Raw genomic sequence first — 21,613 nt, 5'->3', positions numbered from 1 at the left:
CTGATAACAGATAGTAATAGATTGTATTCTCCTGTCCTACAGTCGGCCTCTCCTCTCCTGACATGGCTGATAACAGATAGTAATAGATTGTATTCCCCTGTCCTACAGTCGGCCTCTCCTCTCCTGACATGGCTGATAACAGATAGTAATAGATTGTATTCCCCTGTCCTACAGTCGGCCTCTCCTGACATGGCTGATACCAGATAGTAATAGATTGTATTCTCCTGTCCTACAGTCGGCCTCTCCTCTCCTGACATGGCTGATAACAGATAGTAATAGATTGTATTCCCCTGTCCTACAGTCGGCCTCTCCTCTCCTGACATGGCTGATAACAGATAGTAATAGATTGTATTCCCCTGTCCTACAGTCGGCCTCTCCTCTCCTGACATGGCTGATAACAGATAGTAATAGATTGTATTCTCCTGTCCTACAGTCGGCCTCTCCTCTCCTGACATGGCTGATAACAGATAGTAATAGATTGTATTCCCCTGTCCTACAGTCGGCCTCTCCCCTCCTGACGTGGCTGATAACAGATAGTAATAGATTGTATTCCCCTGTCCTACAGTCGGCCTCTCCTCTCCTGACATGGCTGATAACAGATAGTAATAGATTGTATTCTCCTGTCCTACAGTCGGCCTCTCCTCTCCTGACGTGGCTGATAACAGAGGACAATAGATTGCACTACATATAGCAGGTGCCCCTCTCACTGAGCCCTGTCATTGTGGTGGGTGTCGTGTCTTGGTGACAGGAGGTGACGTGGTGCCTGGACTTGTTAAAGGGGCGGTCTGCAGACATGAGACAGGTGATGTCGCCTCGTGTTACCCTGAGCTCGGCTGAGCACAGATCGGTCTCGGGAGAAACAGCTTTCGGCCATAGGTGTTTTAGTGAAGGAAGACGAGGTTGTCTACAAAATTAGTGACATTCTCCTGAAAAGGGCAGAAATCTGAGGGAGGGGAGAAGGGGCTGGGAGAGGGGGAGCAGGAAGGTGCAGAGCCTGGAATAAAATGAAGGAGGAGGCGAAAGATTATGGTAGAAGAAAGGAGAGCAGAGGAGCAACTGCAGAGACGGAGAAGCCAGAGATGGTAGTTATAGTGGTGTCTGGAAAAGCTGAGTGACCACTAATATGGCTGCCAATGATGAGAAAGGAGATGATTCTGCTTAGAGCAAAGACATGAGGAAGTTATGTTCCTGAATAAGCCACACCTACCACTCGGTAGTCACCGCCCACGCTTTGTCTAGGGACTGCCCCTGCTTAAAGTCATTACGTCAAATTACAAAGCCAGAAACTAATGTGAGATATTAAAGGGCCAACGCCCAAAGTGATGTTTCCACCACTAAGTCCCCCAGGGCATCCTTAAATATGTCAGCAGACAAATGAGTGTCACGGCTGTGTATGAAGTCACCGAAGAGGCCCCGATACTTCATGTTATGCAGAAGGGGTTTCCATATATACATAGGGGGGAGGAAATCATTTTACTATTCTACCGATTCTGCTGGTGAGTGGTAAAAAACCAGGAAGTTACCATTGTAAATAAGCCCCGCCCACCACTCAGCAGTCACCGCCCACGCATTATCTACAGAACCGCCCCTGCTTAAAGTAATAAACTAATGAAGGAATTTAAGGGGCAGCAGAAGTGATGTGTCCCGATCCTCCATGTCACTGACTAGCTCCGGCACAGGGCGACCGTACACAACACAGGAATAAACCCCCCGATTATCCCAGATATCATGACCGGAGGAGTTGTCATGTTCCCCAGGCCAAACAAATGACTTTAGAGATGATTTTCGCTTCCATATTGTCTCCATTTAAGGCTACCTACAGATGTCCAGAAGGAAGGAGGTGAATGGGGGTGGTCGAGGCGCACATTACAGGGCAGGTGGCACACATTACATGGAGGGTGGCATACATTACATGGCGGGTGGCATACATTACATGGCGGGTGGCATACATTACATGGGGCTTGGTAGCATACATAGGAGGGGGGTGGCATACATTACATGGGGCTTGGTAGCATACATAGGAGGGGGGTGGCGGTGACATACATGGGGAGGGTATGAGCCCCGTCTATAGCTCTGTCCTTCACCGGAGCGCAGCGTTGGACACATTGATGGCTGATTCTATCCGACATCCTCATTAACAAGGGATCAATAAGAAGGCTAATGATGATTTGGGAGGGGGCCGGGCAGTCACTGCGAGCTCTGGGGCAGTGGGAGACAACTCTGATAATATAGGAGGAGAAGCTTCACAAGGTAAGTCGTGCCCACCGGGGGCCCAACATACAGGAAAACTTATACCTTATATACTGTGCTGTGATAGATAGATAGATAGATAGATAGATAGATAGATAGATAGATAGATAGATAGATAGATAGGAGATAGATAGATAGATAGATAGATAGATAGGAGATAGATAGATAGATAGATAGATAGATAGATAGGAGATAGATAGATAGATAGATAGATAGATAGGAGATAGATAGATAGATAGATAGATAGATAGATAGATAGATAGGAGATAGATAGATAGATAGATAGATAGATAGATAGGAGATAGATAGATAGATAGATAGATAGATAGATAGATAGATAGATAGGAGATAGATAGATAGATAGATAGATAGATAGGAGATAGACAGATAGATAGATAGATAGATAGATAGATAGATAGGAGATAGATAGATAGATAGATAGATAGATAGGAGATAGATAGATAGATATATAGATAGGAGATAGATAGATAGATAGATAGATAGATAGATAGAAGATAGATAGATGATAGATAGATAGATAGATAGATAGATAGATAGATAGGAGATAGATAGATAGATAGATAGATAGATAGATAGGAGATAGATAGATGATAGATAGATAGATAGATAGATAGATAGATAGATAGATAGATAGGAGATAGATAGATAGATAGATAGATAGATAGATAGATAGATAGGAGATAGATAGATAGATAGATAGGAGATAGATAGATAGATAGATAGATAGATAGATAGATAGATAGGAGATAGATAGATAGATAGGAGATAGATAGATATATAGATAGGAGATAGATAGATAGATAGATAGATAGATAGATAGATAGGAGATAGATAGATAGATAGATAGATAGATAGATAGATAGGCGATAGATAGATGATAGATAGATAGATAGATAGATAGATAGATAGGTAGATAGATAGGAGATAGATAGATAGATAGATAGATAGATAGGAGATAGATAGATAGATAGATAGGAGATAGATAGATAGATAGATAGATAGATAGATAGATAGATAGATAGGAGATAGATAGATAGATAGATAGATAGATAGATAGGAGATAGATAGATAGGAGATAGATAGATAGATAGATAGATAGATAGATAGATAGATAGGAGATAGATGATAGATAGATAGGAGATAGATAGATAGATAGATAGATAGATAGATAGATAGATAGGAGATAGATAGATATATAGATAGGAGATAGATAGATAGATAGATAGATAGATAGATAGATAGATAGATAGGAGATAGATAGATAAGAGATAGATAGATAGATAGATAGATGATAGATAGATAGATAGATAGATAGATAGATAGATAGATAGATAGGAGATAGATAGATAGATAGATAGATAGATAGATAGGAGATAGATAGATAGATAGATAGATAGATAGATGATAGATAGATAGATAGATAGATAGATAGATAGATAGATAGATAGGAGATAGATAGATAGATAGATAGATAGATAGGAGATAGATAGATAGATAGATAGATAGATAGATGATAGATAGATGATAGATAGATAGATAGATAGATAGATAGATAGATAGATAGGAGATAGATAGATAGATAGATAGATAGATAGGAGATAGATAGATAGATAGATGATAGATAGATAGATAGATAGATAGATAGATAGGAGATAGATAGATAGATAGATAGATAGATAGATGATAGATAGATAGATAGATAGATAGATAGATAGATAGATAGGAGATAGATAGATAGATAGATAGATAGATAGGAGATAGATAGATAGATAGATAGATAGATGATAGATAGATGATAGATAGATAGATAGATAGATAGATAGATAGATAGATAGGAGATAGATAGATAGATAGATAGATAGATAGATAGATAGATAGGAGATAGATAGATAAGAGATAGATAGATAGATAGATAGATGATAGATAGATAGATAGATAGATAGATAGGAGATAGATAGATAGATAGATAGATAGATAGATAGATAGGAGATAGATAGATATATAGATAGGAGATAGATAGATAGATAGATAGATAGATAGATAGATAGGAGATAGATAGATGATAGATAGATAGATAGATAGATAGGAGATAGATAGATAGATAGATAGATAGATAGATAGATAGATAGGAGATAGATAGATAGATAGATAGATAGATAGATAGGAGATAGATAGATAGATAGATAGATAGATAGATAGGAGATAGATAGATAGATAGATAGATAGATAGATAGATAGGAGATAGATAGATAGATAGATAGATAGATAGATAGATAGGAGATAGATAGATAGATAGATAGATAGATAGGAGATAGATAGATGATAGATAGATAGATAGATAGATAGATAGATAGATAGATAGGAGATAGATAGATAGATAGATAGATAGGAGATAGATAGATAGCTAGATAGATAGATAGATAGGAGATAGATAGATAGATAGATAGATAGATAGATAGATAGATAGGAGATAGATAGATAGATAGATAGATAGATAGATAGGAGATAGATAGATAGATAGATAGATAGATAGGAGATAGATAGATAGATAGATAGATAGATAGATAGATAGAAGATAGATAGATAGATAGATAGATAGATAGGAGATAGATAGATAGATAGGAGATAGATAGATATATAGATAGGAGATAGATAGATAGATAGATAGATAGATAGATAGATAGATAGGAGATAGATAGATGATAGATAGATAGATAGATAGATAGATAGGTAGATAGATAGGAGATAGATAGATAGATAGATAGATAGATAGATAGATAGATAGGAGATAGATAGATAGATAGATAGATAGATAGATAGGAGATAGATAGATAGATAGATAGATAGATAGATAGATAGGAGATAGATAGATAGATAGATAGGAGATAGATAGATAGATAGATAGATAGGAGATAGATGATAGATAGATAGGAGATAGATAGATAGATAGATAGATAGGAGATAGATAGATATATAGATAGGAGATAGATAGATAGATAGATAGATAGATAGATAGATAGGAGATAGATAGATAAGAGATAGATAGATAGATAGATAGATGATAGATAGATAGATAGATAGATAGATAGATAGATAGATAGGAGATAGATAGATAGATAGATAGATAGATAGATAGATAGATGATAGATAGATGATAGATAGATAGATAGATAGATAGATAGATAGATAGATAGATAGGAGATAGATAGATAGATAGATAGATAGATAGGAGATAGATAGATAAGAGATAGATAGATAGATAGATAGATGATAGATAGATAGATAGATAGATAGATAGATAGATAGATAGGAGATAGATAGATAGATAGATAGATAGATAGATAGGAGATAGATAGATATATAGATAGGAGATAGATAGATAGATAGATAGATAGATAGGAGATAGATAGATGATAGATAGATAGATAGATAGATAGATAGATAGGAGATAGATAGATAGATAGATAGATAGATAGATAGATAGATAGATAGATAGATAAATAGGAGATAGATAGATAGCTAGATAGATAGATAGATAGGAGATAGATAGATAGATAGATAGATAGATAGGAGATAGATAGATAGATAGATAGATAGATAGATAGGAGATAGATAGATAGGAGATAGATAGATAGATAGATAGATAGATAGGAGATAGATAGATAGATAGATAGATAGATAGATAGATAGATAGATAGATAGGAGATAGATGATAGATAGATAGGAGATAGATAGATAGATAGATAGATAGATAGATAGGAGATAGATAGATATATAGATAGGAGATAGATAGATAGATAGATAGATAGATGATAGATAGATGATAGATAGATAGATAGATAGATAGATAGATAGATAGATAGATAGGAGATAGATAGATAGGAGATAGATAGATAGATAGATAGGAGATAGATAGATAGATAGATAGATAGATAGATAGATAGATAGATAGGAGATAGATAGATAGATAGATAGATAGATAGGAGATAGATAGATAGGAGATAGATAGATAGATAGATAGATAGATAGGAGATAGATAGATAGATAGATAGATAGATAGGAGATAGATAGATAGATAGATAGATAGGAGATAGATAGATAGATAGATAGATAGATAGATAGATAGATAGGAGATAGATAGATAGATAGATAGATAGGAGATAGATAGATAGATAGATAGATAGATAGATAGATAGGAGATAGATAGATAGATAGATAGGAGATAGATAGATAGATAGATAGATAGATAGATAGATAGGAGATAGATAGATAGATAGATAGATAGATAGATAGATAGATAGGAGATAGATAGATAGGAGATAGATAGATAGATAGATAGATAGATAGATAGATAGATAGATAGGAGATAGATGATAGATAGATAGGAGATAGATAGATAGATAGATAGATAGATAGGAGATAGATAGATAGATAGATAGGAGATAGATGATAGATAGATAGATAGATAGATAGATAGATAGATAGATAATTTCTCTATATTTCCATCACCAGGGCACTTATGGTTCTTGTCTTCCTTCCAGCCCTGATAACACTTGATACTTCCCTCAGTTTTCGGCATCTTCCTCCCTCCCGGGCTCTCGTTCTTCGTCTCCTTCTTGGACCTTCCTTCCCCCGACTCCAGGATGGGTAAGACAGACGGTGACTCTGTGGAGCTGAACTCCCCGTGTGAGGCGCGCCAGGCTGCACCCATAGAGACTCACACCTCAACGGTGGACCCCAAGAAGAAGAAGGCCAGCTCCGAGGACCGGGGCACCTGGAAAGGGAGATTTGACTTCTTACTGTCCTGCGTGGGCTACGCCATTGGGCTGGGCAATGTGTGGCGGTTCCCGTACCTGTGCGGAAAAAATGGTGGAGGTAAGAGGCGGGCTTAGTGGTGAACCAATGATAATACAGAGCCTGTCCCTTTAAGTCCTTGGACATCCCGGCGATTAATTTTAAATTATATCTCATTCTGGGAAAGCTGGGTGACAACATAAATGTCCCTAAATATGGCATCAGCTGCCCATCCGTGTTGTCTTGGTGTCTCGCCAGGTGCCTTCCTCATCCCGTATTTCCTGACTTTGGTCTTCGCTGGGATTCCGTTGTTCTTCCTGGAAACGGCTCTGGGTCAGTTCACGTCCGTGGGCGGCCTGGGGGTGTGGAAGCTGGCCCCCATGTTTAAAGGTACAGTGACGTAGAAATCCGTTATCACGACTGATCTAGTCCAGGCAGAACTTTCATAGGTTCAGTGATAGGATTTGGTTCTTTTTGATCTCCTTCACGTTCCAAGTTGTCACCATCTTTGAGATCTCTGCCTGTTGTTGGGGGATGGGAACGTTGACCTTTTTAGCTTTATAACTGTAATCCGGAGGACCCCTTTAATGCTGAGTGTTTCTGGTCCTGTGCAGGGGTCGGGATGGCCGCGGTGGTTCTGTCCTTCTGGCTGAACATTTACTACATTGTCATCATCGCCTGGGCCCTTTATTATCTCTTCAATTCCTTCTCCTCGGTGAGTACGACATCAAATGTTCCAGGTTTTAAGGGGTGTGTACACCTTTAAATGGGGGCGGGGTCTCATTCTTGAGGGTCCCTGGCCCTTGATAACGTCTTAGTGATGTGGTGAGGGTACCCAATCCATAGGGCAATCGCTGCCCCCTAATAGTCCCTTTGTGGTATCATTAATCCTGACCTGAATAGTATACAAATGATCATGTATCATGAGTGCCCTCTGGTGGTCACTGGTGGTAAGACACAACAACAAAAAGAAGAGCAGCAGGAAATATGGGAGCCCGGCCGGAGCAGAGCTGTCTTATGTCCTGCACAATGCCAGGCCGCAGCGCTAGAGGGGTAAAGCCCCCCGCCCAGGCCCGAGCACTGGTTGCCCCTTCTCTGGGGGAAGGGGTTCACTTATTTTTGCCCATATCATATGACACATTTTTCCTTCCTCTCCCCCTATTCGGTGAAGACCTTGCCCTGGCAGAGTTGTGACAACAGCTGGAACACGGACCGATGCTTCTCCAACTACTCCCTGAACGACACCTCCAACCTCACCAGCGCCGTCACCGAGTTCTGGGAGTAAGTCACAGCCAGATTCGGGGTGGCCCACCTCACGGGGGTGTGGTAGGGGCACAGGCAGGGGAGGATGGAGGCAGCCATTTTTATTAACCCTTCCCTCATACATATTCTATGTTTCCTGCGCAGGAGGAACATGCATCAGGTGACGGGCGGACTCGGAGAGCCGGGGAACATTCGCTGGCCCCTGGCGTGTACGCTGGCGCTGTCCTGGGTCATGGTTTACTTCTCTATCTGGAAAGGCGTGGAGTGGACTGGCAAGGTGCAGTATGGAGGCGGTCGCGGTGTAGGCCTCATTGTGGGCGGCTTAGCGTGTGCCCTGGTGTGTACGTGTGTAGCACTCAGGAGGGCCAGGGCTGGTATCACGGGTAATATATCAGATGTGGCCGGATTTCAGGGGGTCCCTGGGTCCCAAATGTGCACAAAATCTCCTTTTTGATGTCCCCGACTACCCACCCCCACGTGATATCTGACAATGACAACAGACAATCAGGTCTCGGGGGTAGCCGTTGCTCTTTTACTAGCAGGACAAAGTAATACAAATGTACATATGGAGTAATTCTTCACATACAATACAGCGATCTTTGTAGGTAGTGTCCAGTTAGCAGGTGATAGAGCTTGGAGCCGGAATGCTTTGGATAGTTTAATCAGTAGTTGTTTGGGTAGTTAAACTTGTATATACTTGTAAAGATGGCCTGTATCCAGGGGGTTAGTCCTCAACAAATTGGGTACACGTATGTAGAAGAGCAACTAGAATTGTCAGGAGCGGGAGACCCTCAAATTCTGCCCGACTAGCTATGGGCTTCTTAAATATAGATTTGTCCCAAAGACTTACTTGAATAGAGAGATACGTGTAGACGTCCCAGATGTTTGGATAAAACAGGTACGTCAACTTTAGTGCTTGTAGGCTTGGAGTTTCAGAGGAAAACGCTCTCTGAGGAGAATCTTGAGTACAGAGGAAAAGACATCTCTGTTTGGAGTGCTCTGAGGCTTGGCTGCCATTTTCAGCTCCACATGTGTTCGATGGCTCAACACAAAAAAAAGAACAAAGACAAAAGGTCCCCAACCCCCCCTAGAGGGGGCTGTAACTCCTCCTCCTCCAGGCCAGTCAAGGGAGCTTGATTGGTCCTGAAGGTCACCTGATCATAATGGACACACCTTCACATTGGCAACTCAAATTACAATGGCAAGTATAGGCAGGTGTAGTTCACAAAAACAAGATGGCGCATTAATAGACCCCCTGTGTGCTGGCTCTGGTAATATATAGAAGGAATGAAGGGGGAGGAAACTCTTTACCTTATATGCAAATGTCCATACCATCTCGGTCTGCAAGGACTATTAAAGGGAATGGGACGAGCAGTACCGGGACATTACACGTGTATCACATCCGTGTGCTTCCTCCCGCCAGGTGGTTTACTTCTCAGCGACCTACCCCTACTTCATGCTGGTGATCTTGTTCTTTCGGGGGATCACCCTACCCGGGGCCATGGACGGCATCCGCTTCTACATCACCCCAGACTTCAGCAAACTCGCCGAGTCCGAGGTGAGCGCCATGTCTGACCACAGAACAGAGTCCGTGTGCCCCAAAGTGGGCGTTCCCCATCAGGTAATGTCGGGCGTTCTCTCCTCCAGGTCTGGATGGACGCGGCCACGCAGATCTTCTTCTCCTACGGCCTCGGCCTCGGGTCTCTCATCGCTCTGGGCAGTTACAATTCCTTCCACAACAATGTCTACCGGTGAGGATTTACCCATATGGGGGAGGGGGTCTAACTGCTGCAGAACTACAACTCCCAGCATGCTCTGCTTCTCCTAGAGACTCCATCATCGTGTGCGGCATTAACTCCACCACCAGCATGTTTGCCGGACTAGTCATCTTCTCCATTGTAGGGTTCATGTCACAGATCACCAAGAAGCCAATCCAGGAGTTGGCGGCATCAGGTGCGGAGTCGGCCAATCACCTTGCAGGAAGACACGAGTGACGTATTGTGTTATACTTAGTGCAGGGCCCGAGGGGGCGGGGCATGAAGAGTGACAACTAATATGGCCGCCGATAAAACTCTCAGCTTTCCCAGACCCCTGAAAGGCAAACCTACCCAGCAATAGGGAACGAGGGTAATGGTGGACTTGCCATTCAGGAGTCTGGGAAAGCTGTACTGGTGTGCGCTGTGCCCTGATATTATCTTATGGTCTCCGCAGGACCGGGGCTGGCGTTCCTGGCATATCCACAGGCGGTCACTCAGCTGCCAATGTCTCCCGTCTGGTCCGTCCTCTTCTTCTCCATGCTTGTCATGTTAGGTCTGGACAGTCAGGTAAGAAAAATGTCCTGTCCACGCCTCTCCTGAAATCCTCTGTGCTGCTGGAGGCCCTGCCCTTACGGTATCACTACAAGATCAATACATCCCTCTCCTGAAACACTCTGTGCTGCCGGGGACCCTGTTTATATCTCAAGCTTGTTTCCTTCTGCCTCATTGTTATCACAGACTCCTCTCCTGACATCCTCTGTGCTGCTGTATTTCAGTTTTGCACCGTGGAGGGTTTCATCACCGCCCTGGTGGACGAATACCCGCAATTTCTAAGAAGCAGAAAGAAAATCTTCATCGCTGTCGTCTGTTTCATCTCCTTCATCGTCGGCTTCTCCAACATCACTCAGGTACAGAATGATGAGCCTGTCACACCGCACCCTGGTGTATATACCCTGGCATACCGCACCCTGGTGTATATACCCTGGCATACCGCACCCTGGTGTATATACCCTGGCATACCGCACCCTGGTGTATATACCCTGGCATACCGCACCCTGGTGTATATACCCTGGCATACCGCACCCTGGTGTATATACCCTGGCATACCGCACCCTGGTGTATATACCCTGGCATACCGCACCCTGGTGTATATACCCTGGCATACCGCACCCTGGTGTATATACCCTGGCATACCGCACCCTGGTGTATATACCCTGGCATACCGCACCCTGGTGTATATACCCTGGCATACCGCACCCTGGTGTATATACCCTGGCATACCGCACCCTGGTGTATATACCCTGGCATACCGCACCCTGGTGTATATACCCTGGCATACCGCACCCTGGTGTATATACCCTGGCATACCGCACCCTGGTGTATATACCCTGGCATACCGCACCCTGGTGTATATACCCTGGCATACCGCACCCTGGTGTATATACCCTGGCATACCGCACCCTGGTGTATATACCCTGGCATACCGCACCCTGGTGTATATACCCTGGCATACCGCACCCTGGTGTATATACCCTGGCATACTGTACCCTGGTGTATATACCCTGGCATAACGCACCCTGGTGTATATACCCTGGCATACCGCACCCTGGTGTATATACCCTGGCATACCGCACCCTGGTGTATATACCCTGGCATACCGCACCCTGGTGTATATACCCTGGCATACCGCACCCTGGTGTATATACCCTGGCATACCGCACCCTGGTGTATATACCCTGGCATACCGCACCCTGGTGTATATACCCTGGCATACCGCACCCTGGTGTATATACCCTGGCATACCGCACCCTGGTGTATATACCCTGGCATACCGCACCCTGGTGTATATACCCTGGCATACTGTACCCTGGTGTATATACCCTGGCATACCGCACCCTGGTGTATATACCCTGGCATACTGTACTCTGGTGTATATACCCTGGCATACTGTACCCTGGTGTATATACCCTGGCATACCGCACCCTGGTGTATATACCCTGGCATACTGTACCCTGGTGTATATACCCTGGCATACTGTACCCTGGTGTATATACCCTGGCATACTGTACCCTGGTGTATATACCCTGGCATACTGTACCCTGGTGTATATACCCTGGCATACTGTACCCTGGTGTATATACCCTGGCATACTGTACCCTGGTGTATATACCCTGGCATACTGTACCCTGGTGTATATACCCTGGCATACTGTACCCTGGTGTATATACCCTGGCACACCGCACCCTGGTGTATATACCCTGGCATACTGTACCCTGGTGTATATACCCTGGCATACTGTACCCTGGTGTATATACCCTGGCATACTGTACCCTGGTGTATATACCCTGGCATACTGTACCCTGGTGTATATACCCTGGCATACTGTACCCTGGTGTATATACCCTGGCATACTGTACCCTGGTGTATATACCCTGGCATACTGTACCCTGGTGTATATACCCTGGCATACTGTACTCTGGTGTATATACCCTGGCATACTGTACCCTGGTGTATATACCCTGGCATACCGCACCCTGGTGTATATACCCTGGCATACTGTACCCTGGTGTATATACCCTGGCATACTGTACCCTGGTGTATATACCCTGGCACACCGCACCCTGGTGTATATACCCTGGCATACTGTACCCTGGTGTATACACCCTGGCATACTGCACCCTGGTGTATATACCCTGGCATACTGTACTCTGGTGTATATACCCTGGCATACCGCACCCTGGTGTATATACCCTGGCATACTGTACCCTGGTGTATATACCCTGGCATACTGTACCCTGGTGTATATACCCTGGCATACTGTACCCTGGTGTATATACCCTGGCATACCGCACCCTGGTGTATATACCCTGGCACACCGCACCCTGGTGTATATACCCTGGCATACTGTACCCTGGTGTATATACCCTGGCATACTGTACTCTGGTGTATATACCCTGGCATACTGTACCCTGGTGTATATACCCTGGCACACCGCACCCTGGTGTATATACCCTGGCATACTGTACCCTGGTGTATATACCCTGGCATACTGTACCCTGGTGTATATACCCTGGCATACTGTACCCTGGTGTATATACCCTGGCATACTGTACTCTGGTGTATATACCCTGGCATACTGTACCCTGGTGTATATACCCTGGCATACCGCACCCTGGTGTATATACCCTGGCACACCGCACCCTGGTGTATATACCCTGGCATACTGTACCCTGGTGTATATACCCTGGCATACTGTACCCTGGTGTATATACCCTGGCATACTGTACCCTGGTGTATATACCCTGGCATACTGTACTCTGGTGTATATACCCTGGCATACTGTACTCTGGTGTATATACCCTGGCACACCGCACCCTGGTGTATATACCCTGGCATACTGTACCCTGGTGTATATGCCCTGGCACACCGCACCCTGGTGTATATACCCTGGCATACTGTACCCTGGTGTATATACCCTGGCACACCGCACCCTGGTGTATATACCCTGGCACACCGCACCCTGGTGTATATACCCTGGCATACTGTACCCTGGTGTATATACCCTGGCATACTGTACCCTGGTGTATATACCCTGGCACACCGCACCCTGGTGTATATACCCTGGCATACTGTACCCTGGTGTATATACCCTGGCATACTGTACCCTGGTGTATATGCCCTAGCACATGTGACCTGAGCCATAGGGGGCATATCTCAGCATGGATACCTGGGCACAGTACAATGACTGTAGGTTGTGAATAGAGCTGCAGTACCGCAGACAACCAGTAGGCAGGGGTGGCGCTGGTTCCTGTTCTCTCCTCATTTCGGCCTTTTCCTCTTTCCAGGGGGGTATTTACGTCTTCAAGCTCTTTGACTACTACTCGGCCAGTGGCATGTGTCTCCTGTTCTTGGTCTTCTTTGAGACGGTCTCCATATCCTGGTGTTACGGTGAGTGACGCGGTCATGTGACTGGCAGGGGTCATATCATCATCTATTTATATGGCCGTCATGATACATCCACATTGCAGTATGACGGGCTGCCATTCAGAAGAGTGGGAAAGCTGAGTGACATCCGGTGAGACATTGTCATGCCTGTAGGGGGCGTTATAGTGATCTCTGTGCATTCTCCCTGGCAGGTGTGGAGCGTTTCTATCAGGACATTGAGGAGATGATCGGGTACCAGCCCTGCTCCTGGTGGAAGCTCTGCTGGGCCTATTTTACCCCCTTCGTCTGCTTGGTGAGAAGTCGCCTTCCAATAATTGCCCCCCTGGGTCATGTGACGGGGCACTTGTGTCCTAACCTCCTTGTATATCCCCATAGGGTGTCTTTATATTCAGTGTGGTAGAGATGACGCCGCTCACCCTTGGTCGCTACGTGTACCCGGCGTGGGGTCAGGGCATTGGCTGGCTCATGGCGCTCTCCTCCATGGTGCTGATCCCCGGGTACATGCTCTATCTGTTCCTCTCCTCGCCGGGCTCCGTCAGTCAGGTCCGTATATCATATAGGTGACCTTATAGTCATACTCCAATCACATCCAAAGCTGTACTCACAGTCCTGGGGTCATGTGACGTACTGCACCAGTGAACCAGCAGCTCCGCATGTAACTGGAGGATCAGTAAAGTAGTGAATTGAGTCTTTCTAGAATGATCCGTCTGTTTCACCTCCAGCGCTTCCGAAATATGACGCAGCCGCAAGTGCAGCGGGTCATGCAGAAGAATGGACTGCGCCCCCGACTCAGCCTGGATGGGACCGTGCGGGAGACCCCTGGTGTGTAGCGTCCTCCGCCTCACATACTACAGCCTCATGGCTTTACCTTGAATTCCGGCCTCTGACAACACTTCCTGGTAACTTCCTCAAATGGGTCAAAGAACTTGCACTTAGAGGAATGTTCCACAACCCCCCCCCGTGCGCCCAGGATGGACCGACCCGAGTGCCTTATGGTGTCCCCTGATATGTCCAGGAGTTTCTGTATCATGTACTATAAATATTGAAGAAATAAATGTTACAGATGGAGATGAATATGGATTATAATTTGTGGGAGGGGCTAAGGAGGAGAGGGCGGGCACATAACAGAGTTGGGGAGTGGCCTATGTTAGAGAGGCGTGGCCTGTGTTGGGGAGGCATGGCATGTATTGAAGAGGCGTGGCCTGTGTTGTGGAGGAGTGTCCTATGTTGGAGAGGTGTGGCCTGTGTTGTGGAGGAGTGGCCTGTGTTGTGGAGGAGTGTCCTATGTTGGAGAGGTGTGGCCTGTGTTGTGGAGGAGTAGCCTGTGTTGTGGAGGAGTGGCCTATGTTGTGGAGGAGTGTCCTATGTTGGAGAGGTGTGGTCTGTGTTGGGGAGGAGTGGCCTGTGTTGTGGAGGAGTGTCCTATGTTGGAGAGGTGTGGCCTGTGTTGGGAGGAGTAGCCTGTATTGTGGAGGAGTGGCCTATGTTGTGGAGGAGTGTCCTATGTTGGAGAGGTGTGGCCTGTGTTGGGAGGAGTAGCCTGTATTGTGGAGGAGTGGCCTATGTTGTGGAGGAGTGTCCTATGTTGGAGAGGTGTGGCCTGTGTTGGGAGGAGTAGCCTGTGTTGGGGAGGAGTGGCCTGTGTTGGGGAGGAGTGGCCTGTGTTGGGAGGAGTAGCCTGTGTTGGGGAGGAGTGGCCTATGTTGTGGAGGAGTGGAATGTATTGAAGAGGCGTGGCCGGTGTTGTGGGGGAGTGGCCTATGTTGGAGAGGTGTGGCCTGTGTTGTGGAGGAGTGGCCTATGTTGGAGAGGTGTGGCCTATGTTGTGGAGGAGTGGCCTATGTTTGGGAGGCGTGGCCTGGCACACAGCAGAGCTGGCATGGTATGGTCTGGTGGCAGTAGAGTGGCCTGGCACTACTGTGGGTGGCCATAGTGCCCAGTGGTCTGATACAATTGCCGATACATCACAGTTTGCTCCGGCCCAAGCCCTTGATGCAGATATTGTAAATCTCTCAATGCTTTGTAGGACCTGCACATGTAAGGTCACATGACCTCTGCAGGTCCTATCCTAAGTCTGCTTTGAGGTCTGCATTAGCTAAGAGGGGGGGGGGGGCGGATTTATTGGGGTCTGTATATACTTAGGGTGTTTCGGTCTGGGGTCTTAGTTTTGGGCTCTGGCACATAGCAGTGTGGGGTCAAGTTTAGTCAGGGGACATTGAGACAAGTGGGTGGTCTATCTGTGGAGGACCCCGGCTTTGTAGCCACCCCTTGCTCTCCCCAAATGTCCTATATATCAGTATATACCGCACTGCTCACTGCGTAAGTGACCTGGAAAGTAAATCGTGTACGTCACGAATCATCCAGCGAGGTAGCGAGAGCCTGTGAGTCACCCAGCAGAATAATATCTGCCCCCCCCCCCTCCATATACGATAGGCTTAGATACACGGGCTCAGAAACAGTAGCACACATTATGGGCTTAGATACACCATTGAGTATCTAAGCTTAGGTACAGCAGCTCAGCAGACAGAATCATACAGGACCGACTTAGATTCCACAGTATCACAATGAACAGGCTTAGATACAGCAGCTCATCACACACGACAGGCTTAGATACAGCAGCTCATCACACACAACAGGCTTAGATACAGCAGCTCATCACACACGACAGACTTAGATACAGCAACTCATCACACACGACAGGCTTAGATACAGCAACTCATCACACACAACAGGCTTAGATACAGCAACTCATCACACACGACAGGCTTAGATACAGCAGCTCATCACACACGACAGACTTAGATACAGCAACTCATCACACACGACAGGCTTAGATACAGCAACTCATCACACACAACAGGCTTAGATACAGCAACTCATAACACACGACAGGCTTAGATACAGCAGCTCATCACACACGACAGGCTTAGATACAGCAGCTCATCACACACAACAGGCTTAGATACAGCAGCTCATCACACACAACAGGCTTAGATACAGCAACTCATCACACACGACAGGCTTAGATACAGCAGCTCATCACACCGTATCTCAATGATCAGGCTTAGATCTCCCGAGCGCCCTTTAAGCACAGCCGCATCCCCCCCCTCTCCCCGATACAGAAGACAGACTCGGTGCATAGAGGTAACATTATCTCATGTTATTTCTAGATTTCTATAGAACAGATAAAATATTCACTTCTTATCAGTTACAAAATATTACAGGTGTCTGGGTGCTCGGTCACGTGTCCACATTTAGGCCGTCATCACCCCCCTCCACCCCAGCACGGATGAGTCTCTGGATTTGGGTAATGGCCGCTTGTATTCCGTAATTCAGCAGTCAGGAGCGCGCTCCCCAAGGTAGTCACCGGGAAATCCGGACAATTTGACACTTAAAGGACAAAAATCACCTTAAAAACAACTTTAAATGTAAAACATGGCAAACTGATGTGTCTCCCAGGGCATGCTGGGACTTCTGGTGACATTCCTATAATAGATCGATAGCATGTATACCGCAAAAAAAAGCCAAATATTGGATGGTTAAAGGGATATTGCACTGATTGCTCTAGAAGCCTCCACGGCATGTATCTGATTGTTATATAGAGTTTTGTCATGAAAATAGATATTTTTTTTATTTCTTTTTATTAATTTAATACATAATTATTTATTGCATCTAAAAAATATATCAGGTAGTACCACCTCCAGCCTGCAGGCGTCACTGTTTGCAATTCTTACCTATATAAAGTAGACTTCTCCGTATACAAGACTACAAGCAGCGACACCTACTGGCTAAAAAACATTGTCTGTGCATTGGTATCAGAAGAGATTTCCTCTAAATTGGGGGACCTTTTATTTATTCTACCTTGGTTTACCGAAACCTTCAGACGTTCCTCTACAGACTCTTTATAAGGCCCTCAGGTATGGGGTTCAATGTAAATTAAAGGGGTTTCCAGGATTGGGAAAACATGGCTGCTTTCACTTAAAATGAGCGGTGCTGCAATACCAGACGCAACCTGTTGGCAGGGGTGGCGCTGTTTCTAATCCTGGAGTAGTAGATCAGGTTTTACACAAGGTAATATACACGTAAGATACTGGTTGCAATTCCATAAACAGCCACAGTCACTCTTGAGACGCACAAAATTCTCGGCTAGTCTATAGGTGACCCGGGCTAACTACAACCCTACGGAAAGGAACGGACGACGCTTGTGTTAAATATCTAGCGCTACAACAATACACTCCTACTCAGAAAAATATACCTCTGTGAACTGTCATTGCCATGGTAGCCCTTACAGATAATGCTTTAATGGCGGGGATTCGTATCAGGGGACATCAATGACGCACAAGAACAATGTTCGGCCCTTACTAAAGCTCTGCAGTGTGAATACGGTTCTTGATTCAGTATGTAAAGTATTGCACAGTTAATGCGCTTAGCTCTGGGTGTTAGTACTGTATAACATCTGTGATGACAATACATTACCACCCTGAAAAGACTGTTCGGTCTTTACTGGAGCTCATCAGCAAGCATGAGATTCTCAAATCAGAATGGAATTCAATATACAGTGAATACTCTGTTTGCTATGTCTTTAGATTGTGACATGTCATTGACAATCCCACCTTGAAAAGACTGTTCGGTCCTTACTGGAGCTCATCAGCAAGTATGGCATTCTCAAATCATGACATGTCATTGACATTCCCAACTCGAAAAGACTGTTCGGTCCTTACTAGAGCTCATCAGCAGGGATGGATTTTTTTTACTGGATGTATTACTGAAGCTCATGAGTGTGAATACGGCTTTGGATTTAAGCACTGTATAAGATCTATGATACTGATCAACTTCTATCTGGAAGAGGACTGTTTGGTCCTTACTGGAGCTCATCAGCAAGAATGGGATTTTCAATTCAGCATACAAAGAATACTCTAAATTTTCTATATTGTGACATATCACTGATATTGCTTTTCCACTTTTATAAAGACTGTTCGGGCCTTACTAGATCTCATCAGTAGGAATGGAATTCTACATGTAAATCTCTGCTCGGCATATCTTGTGACACGTCATTGAGAATAAAGCATTTCTACATAAAAAAATACTGTTCGGTCCTTACAAGATCTCATCAGTGGGGGGAAAAATAAATTCTATAGGTAAAACTCCAAGACACTGTTCAGCCCTAGTGGGAGTTCATCAGTCCTACACAGCCTTCAATTCAATATGGAAGTGACTCATTGGCCCAGACTGGAGATCATCAGTAGGGTCGGGGTTTACAACATTTTTGGCTCTAACTAGAGATAGAAAGTGCGTATGGCACAAGAACAGAGTTTTTGACCCAGTATGAAGTTATTCACACTGCGCCTCATCAGTGATCATGTGAAGCCTCCACTTACGTCAAGACTGTTCGGCTCTTACTGGAGCTCATCAGCAAGAACAGAGTTGTTGACTCAGTATGAAGTTATTCACACTGCGCCTCATCAGCGATCATGTGAAGTCTCCACTTACGTCAAGACTGTTCGGTCCTTACTGGAGCTCATCAGCAAGAACTGAGTTTTTGACCCAGTATGAAGTTATTCACACTGTGCCTCATCAGTGAACATGTGAAGCCTCCACTTACATCAAGAGTTTTCGGCTCTTACTGGAGCTCATCAGCAAGAACAGAGTTGTTGACCCAGTATGAAGATATTCACACTGCGAATCATCAGTGATCATGTGAAGCCTCCACTTACATCAAGAGTGTTCGGCTCTTACTGGAGCTCATCAGCAAGAACAGAGTTTTTGACGAAATATATTGCAAAAAGTTCTGCAGGTTTTCGTAGGCTTTAGGATCTCTGCTCTCTGTCAGTGAATAGACCCGTTCATGTTCTCACCCATAGGCAGAGGATTCTCTCACTGACAGCAAGCAGAGATCTTGTAAGCTGACTTGAAGCACAAGGTATATTATAAATTTGCAAAAAATTCTACTTAACCTTTTCTTAATTTTATCTGTCACTGGGAAAGCTGGGTGACAATCATTATGGCTGCCATTAAAGCTCCAAGGCTCCTGCTTTCCGAAACGTACAGATGGAAAATCTTGTTACATATCCCTGGAAAAGTTGGGTGACCCCCATGACAGCCATATTGGTTGTCATAAGTGTTCTGCAGAACAAAACCAACCACATGATGAATGGTAAGACATGGCAGGAGACTCCTCCGCAGGCGGCAGAGCTGGAAACAGGATTTTGAGGACGTCGTTTGAGGTACGCAGCTCCAGTGATGATCAGAGTGGCCCCATCATTCTCACAGTCCATCCCATTGTCACAGCTCCAGTCTTCTTCAGGGCAAGGCGACAGAATCCAGGCGTGCGATGGGTAAGAGAATCCCCGGTGAGGCAAGTGGGCGGTTTGGGGTCAGGGGGTGGGGCAGATGGTGGGGGGATTGTCTCGGGTGTGCTGATCATTACACAGGTTCCTCCACAATAAGAGAGTGATCAAACCTACTAAAAATTCACAAACTCAACTTTTTTGGAAGCGTGGGCGGGCGATGGGCACAATAATTGTGCAAGGGCAAGAATAGATGAGATAAATATGAGTGAGTGTGCAAGAACAGCCTGTAATAGTATGTGCAGGGTGCGGTGAGTGTGCAAGGACGGGCGCCAATGAACACGGGCGGGGTCAAGTGGGCGGGAACCAGAACATGTGCAAGACTTGGTAAGTGTGCAGGCGGCTCAGTCCTGGAAGGCAGGCGGAGTGTCCCGGTGACTACACAAGACTACGGGAACCACTGGAATACCTGCGTTCTCTAAGGAGGACCCCTGGGGGGCAGTACTGGTGGGGGTGGTTATAAGGAGGAGGGGGCGGGGGTAGAGGGGGCTGGTGGACGCTTCCTCCCACGCTGCGCAGGGGAGTAGAGGAGCAGGACCCAGACAGGTAGCGGGTGACAGTCTGGTCGATGGCAGGCAGTGCCCGACCGGGTGTGTCCAGCACAATCACCTTGACAATCTGCTGACACTGCAGGAGCCGGTCGGAGGGGGCGGCCTGCAGCGCCTCCCGCTGCCCATTAGGAGCCGTGCTGCCCGGAGCTCCATTCTCTGGCCCCTGGGGGCCGCTGTGCTGGGACGTCTGAAGCCTGTTGTGAATTGACACCTAGTTTAGAAACAGCCAAAGAAGCATTAAATGTTACAAGACTATCTCCCACGTGCTAATCCTGGCTGCCCTGTGCCCCCCACAAGCTAAGACCCAGCTAGACTCTGACTTGGGGGGCCCCCCATAGAGCGTGACATGCCAGGGAAAGGCTACAGGGTCTTAAAGACACGTCACTGTGGTGGAAAGAAAATGGGGGTGATCTCAACTGCGCCAAGATTTACATTACAGACCGCCAGTTCTGCCCTTCCCATCACGCATCCTGCACGGGGTGTCTTAAAGGAAATCTTCACTCGTCCAGTGGGCGGAGCCTGACACATATTTGGGGTGTGGTGAAATATGTGTCCAAGAGGGAACAGCCACAGGTTGCTACATGGCTGAAACCATACGGTAACAGTGAATGCAATAGGCAGGGAGGGAGCTCATTCAGACACCATGGGGGGAGGGGGGGACCAGTTCTGGTTTTCGAGTGGAGAT

General features: G+C 45.5%; 2 protein-coding genes across 4 annotated transcripts in view; one reads left to right on the top strand and one right to left on the bottom strand.

Moving 5' to 3' along the window:
- Window positions 1–15,093, top strand: part of LOC142204631 (uncharacterized) — a 46,210-nt gene extending 31,117 nt beyond the window's left edge. Inside the window, exons 16-29 of the mRNA XM_075275938.1 lie at window positions 6,841–7,146; window positions 7,324–7,455; window positions 7,680–7,780; window positions 8,237–8,346; window positions 8,473–8,605; window positions 9,752–9,886; window positions 9,976–10,079; window positions 10,157–10,281; window positions 10,540–10,652; window positions 10,862–10,993; window positions 13,931–14,033; window positions 14,222–14,322; window positions 14,406–14,573; window positions 14,753–15,093. Coding sequence (XP_075132039.1) covers window positions 6,841–7,146; window positions 7,324–7,455; window positions 7,680–7,780; window positions 8,237–8,346; window positions 8,473–8,605; window positions 9,752–9,886; window positions 9,976–10,079; window positions 10,157–10,281; window positions 10,540–10,652; window positions 10,862–10,993; window positions 13,931–14,033; window positions 14,222–14,322; window positions 14,406–14,573; window positions 14,753–14,860 — 1,871 coding nt within the window. The 3' untranslated portion in view covers window positions 14,861–15,093. The remainder of the gene's footprint in view (window positions 1–6,840; window positions 7,147–7,323; window positions 7,456–7,679; window positions 7,781–8,236; window positions 8,347–8,472; window positions 8,606–9,751; window positions 9,887–9,975; window positions 10,080–10,156; window positions 10,282–10,539; window positions 10,653–10,861; window positions 10,994–13,930; window positions 14,034–14,221; window positions 14,323–14,405; window positions 14,574–14,752) is intronic.
- A 5,013-nt stretch (window positions 15,094–20,106) lies between these two features.
- Window positions 20,107–21,613, bottom strand: part of IQSEC3 (IQ motif and Sec7 domain ArfGEF 3) — a 41,675-nt gene continuing 40,168 nt past the window's right edge. The window contains exon 14 of one of the 3 annotated variants that reach the window (XM_075275446.1): window positions 20,107–21,139. In XM_075275446.1, coding sequence (XP_075131547.1) covers window positions 20,756–21,139 — 384 coding nt within the window. In that variant the 3' untranslated portion in view covers window positions 20,107–20,755. The remainder of the gene's footprint in view (window positions 21,140–21,613) is intronic. The other 2 variants (XM_075275447.1, XM_075275450.1) reach the window with 2 other exon arrangements.

This window comes from Leptodactylus fuscus, chromosome 5 (assembly GCF_031893055.1).
Source record: "Leptodactylus fuscus isolate aLepFus1 chromosome 5, aLepFus1.hap2, whole genome shotgun sequence".
Lineage (NCBI taxonomy): Eukaryota > Metazoa > Chordata > Amphibia > Anura > Leptodactylidae > Leptodactylus > Leptodactylus fuscus.
This window is presented reverse-complemented; position numbering and strand designations above follow the sequence as displayed.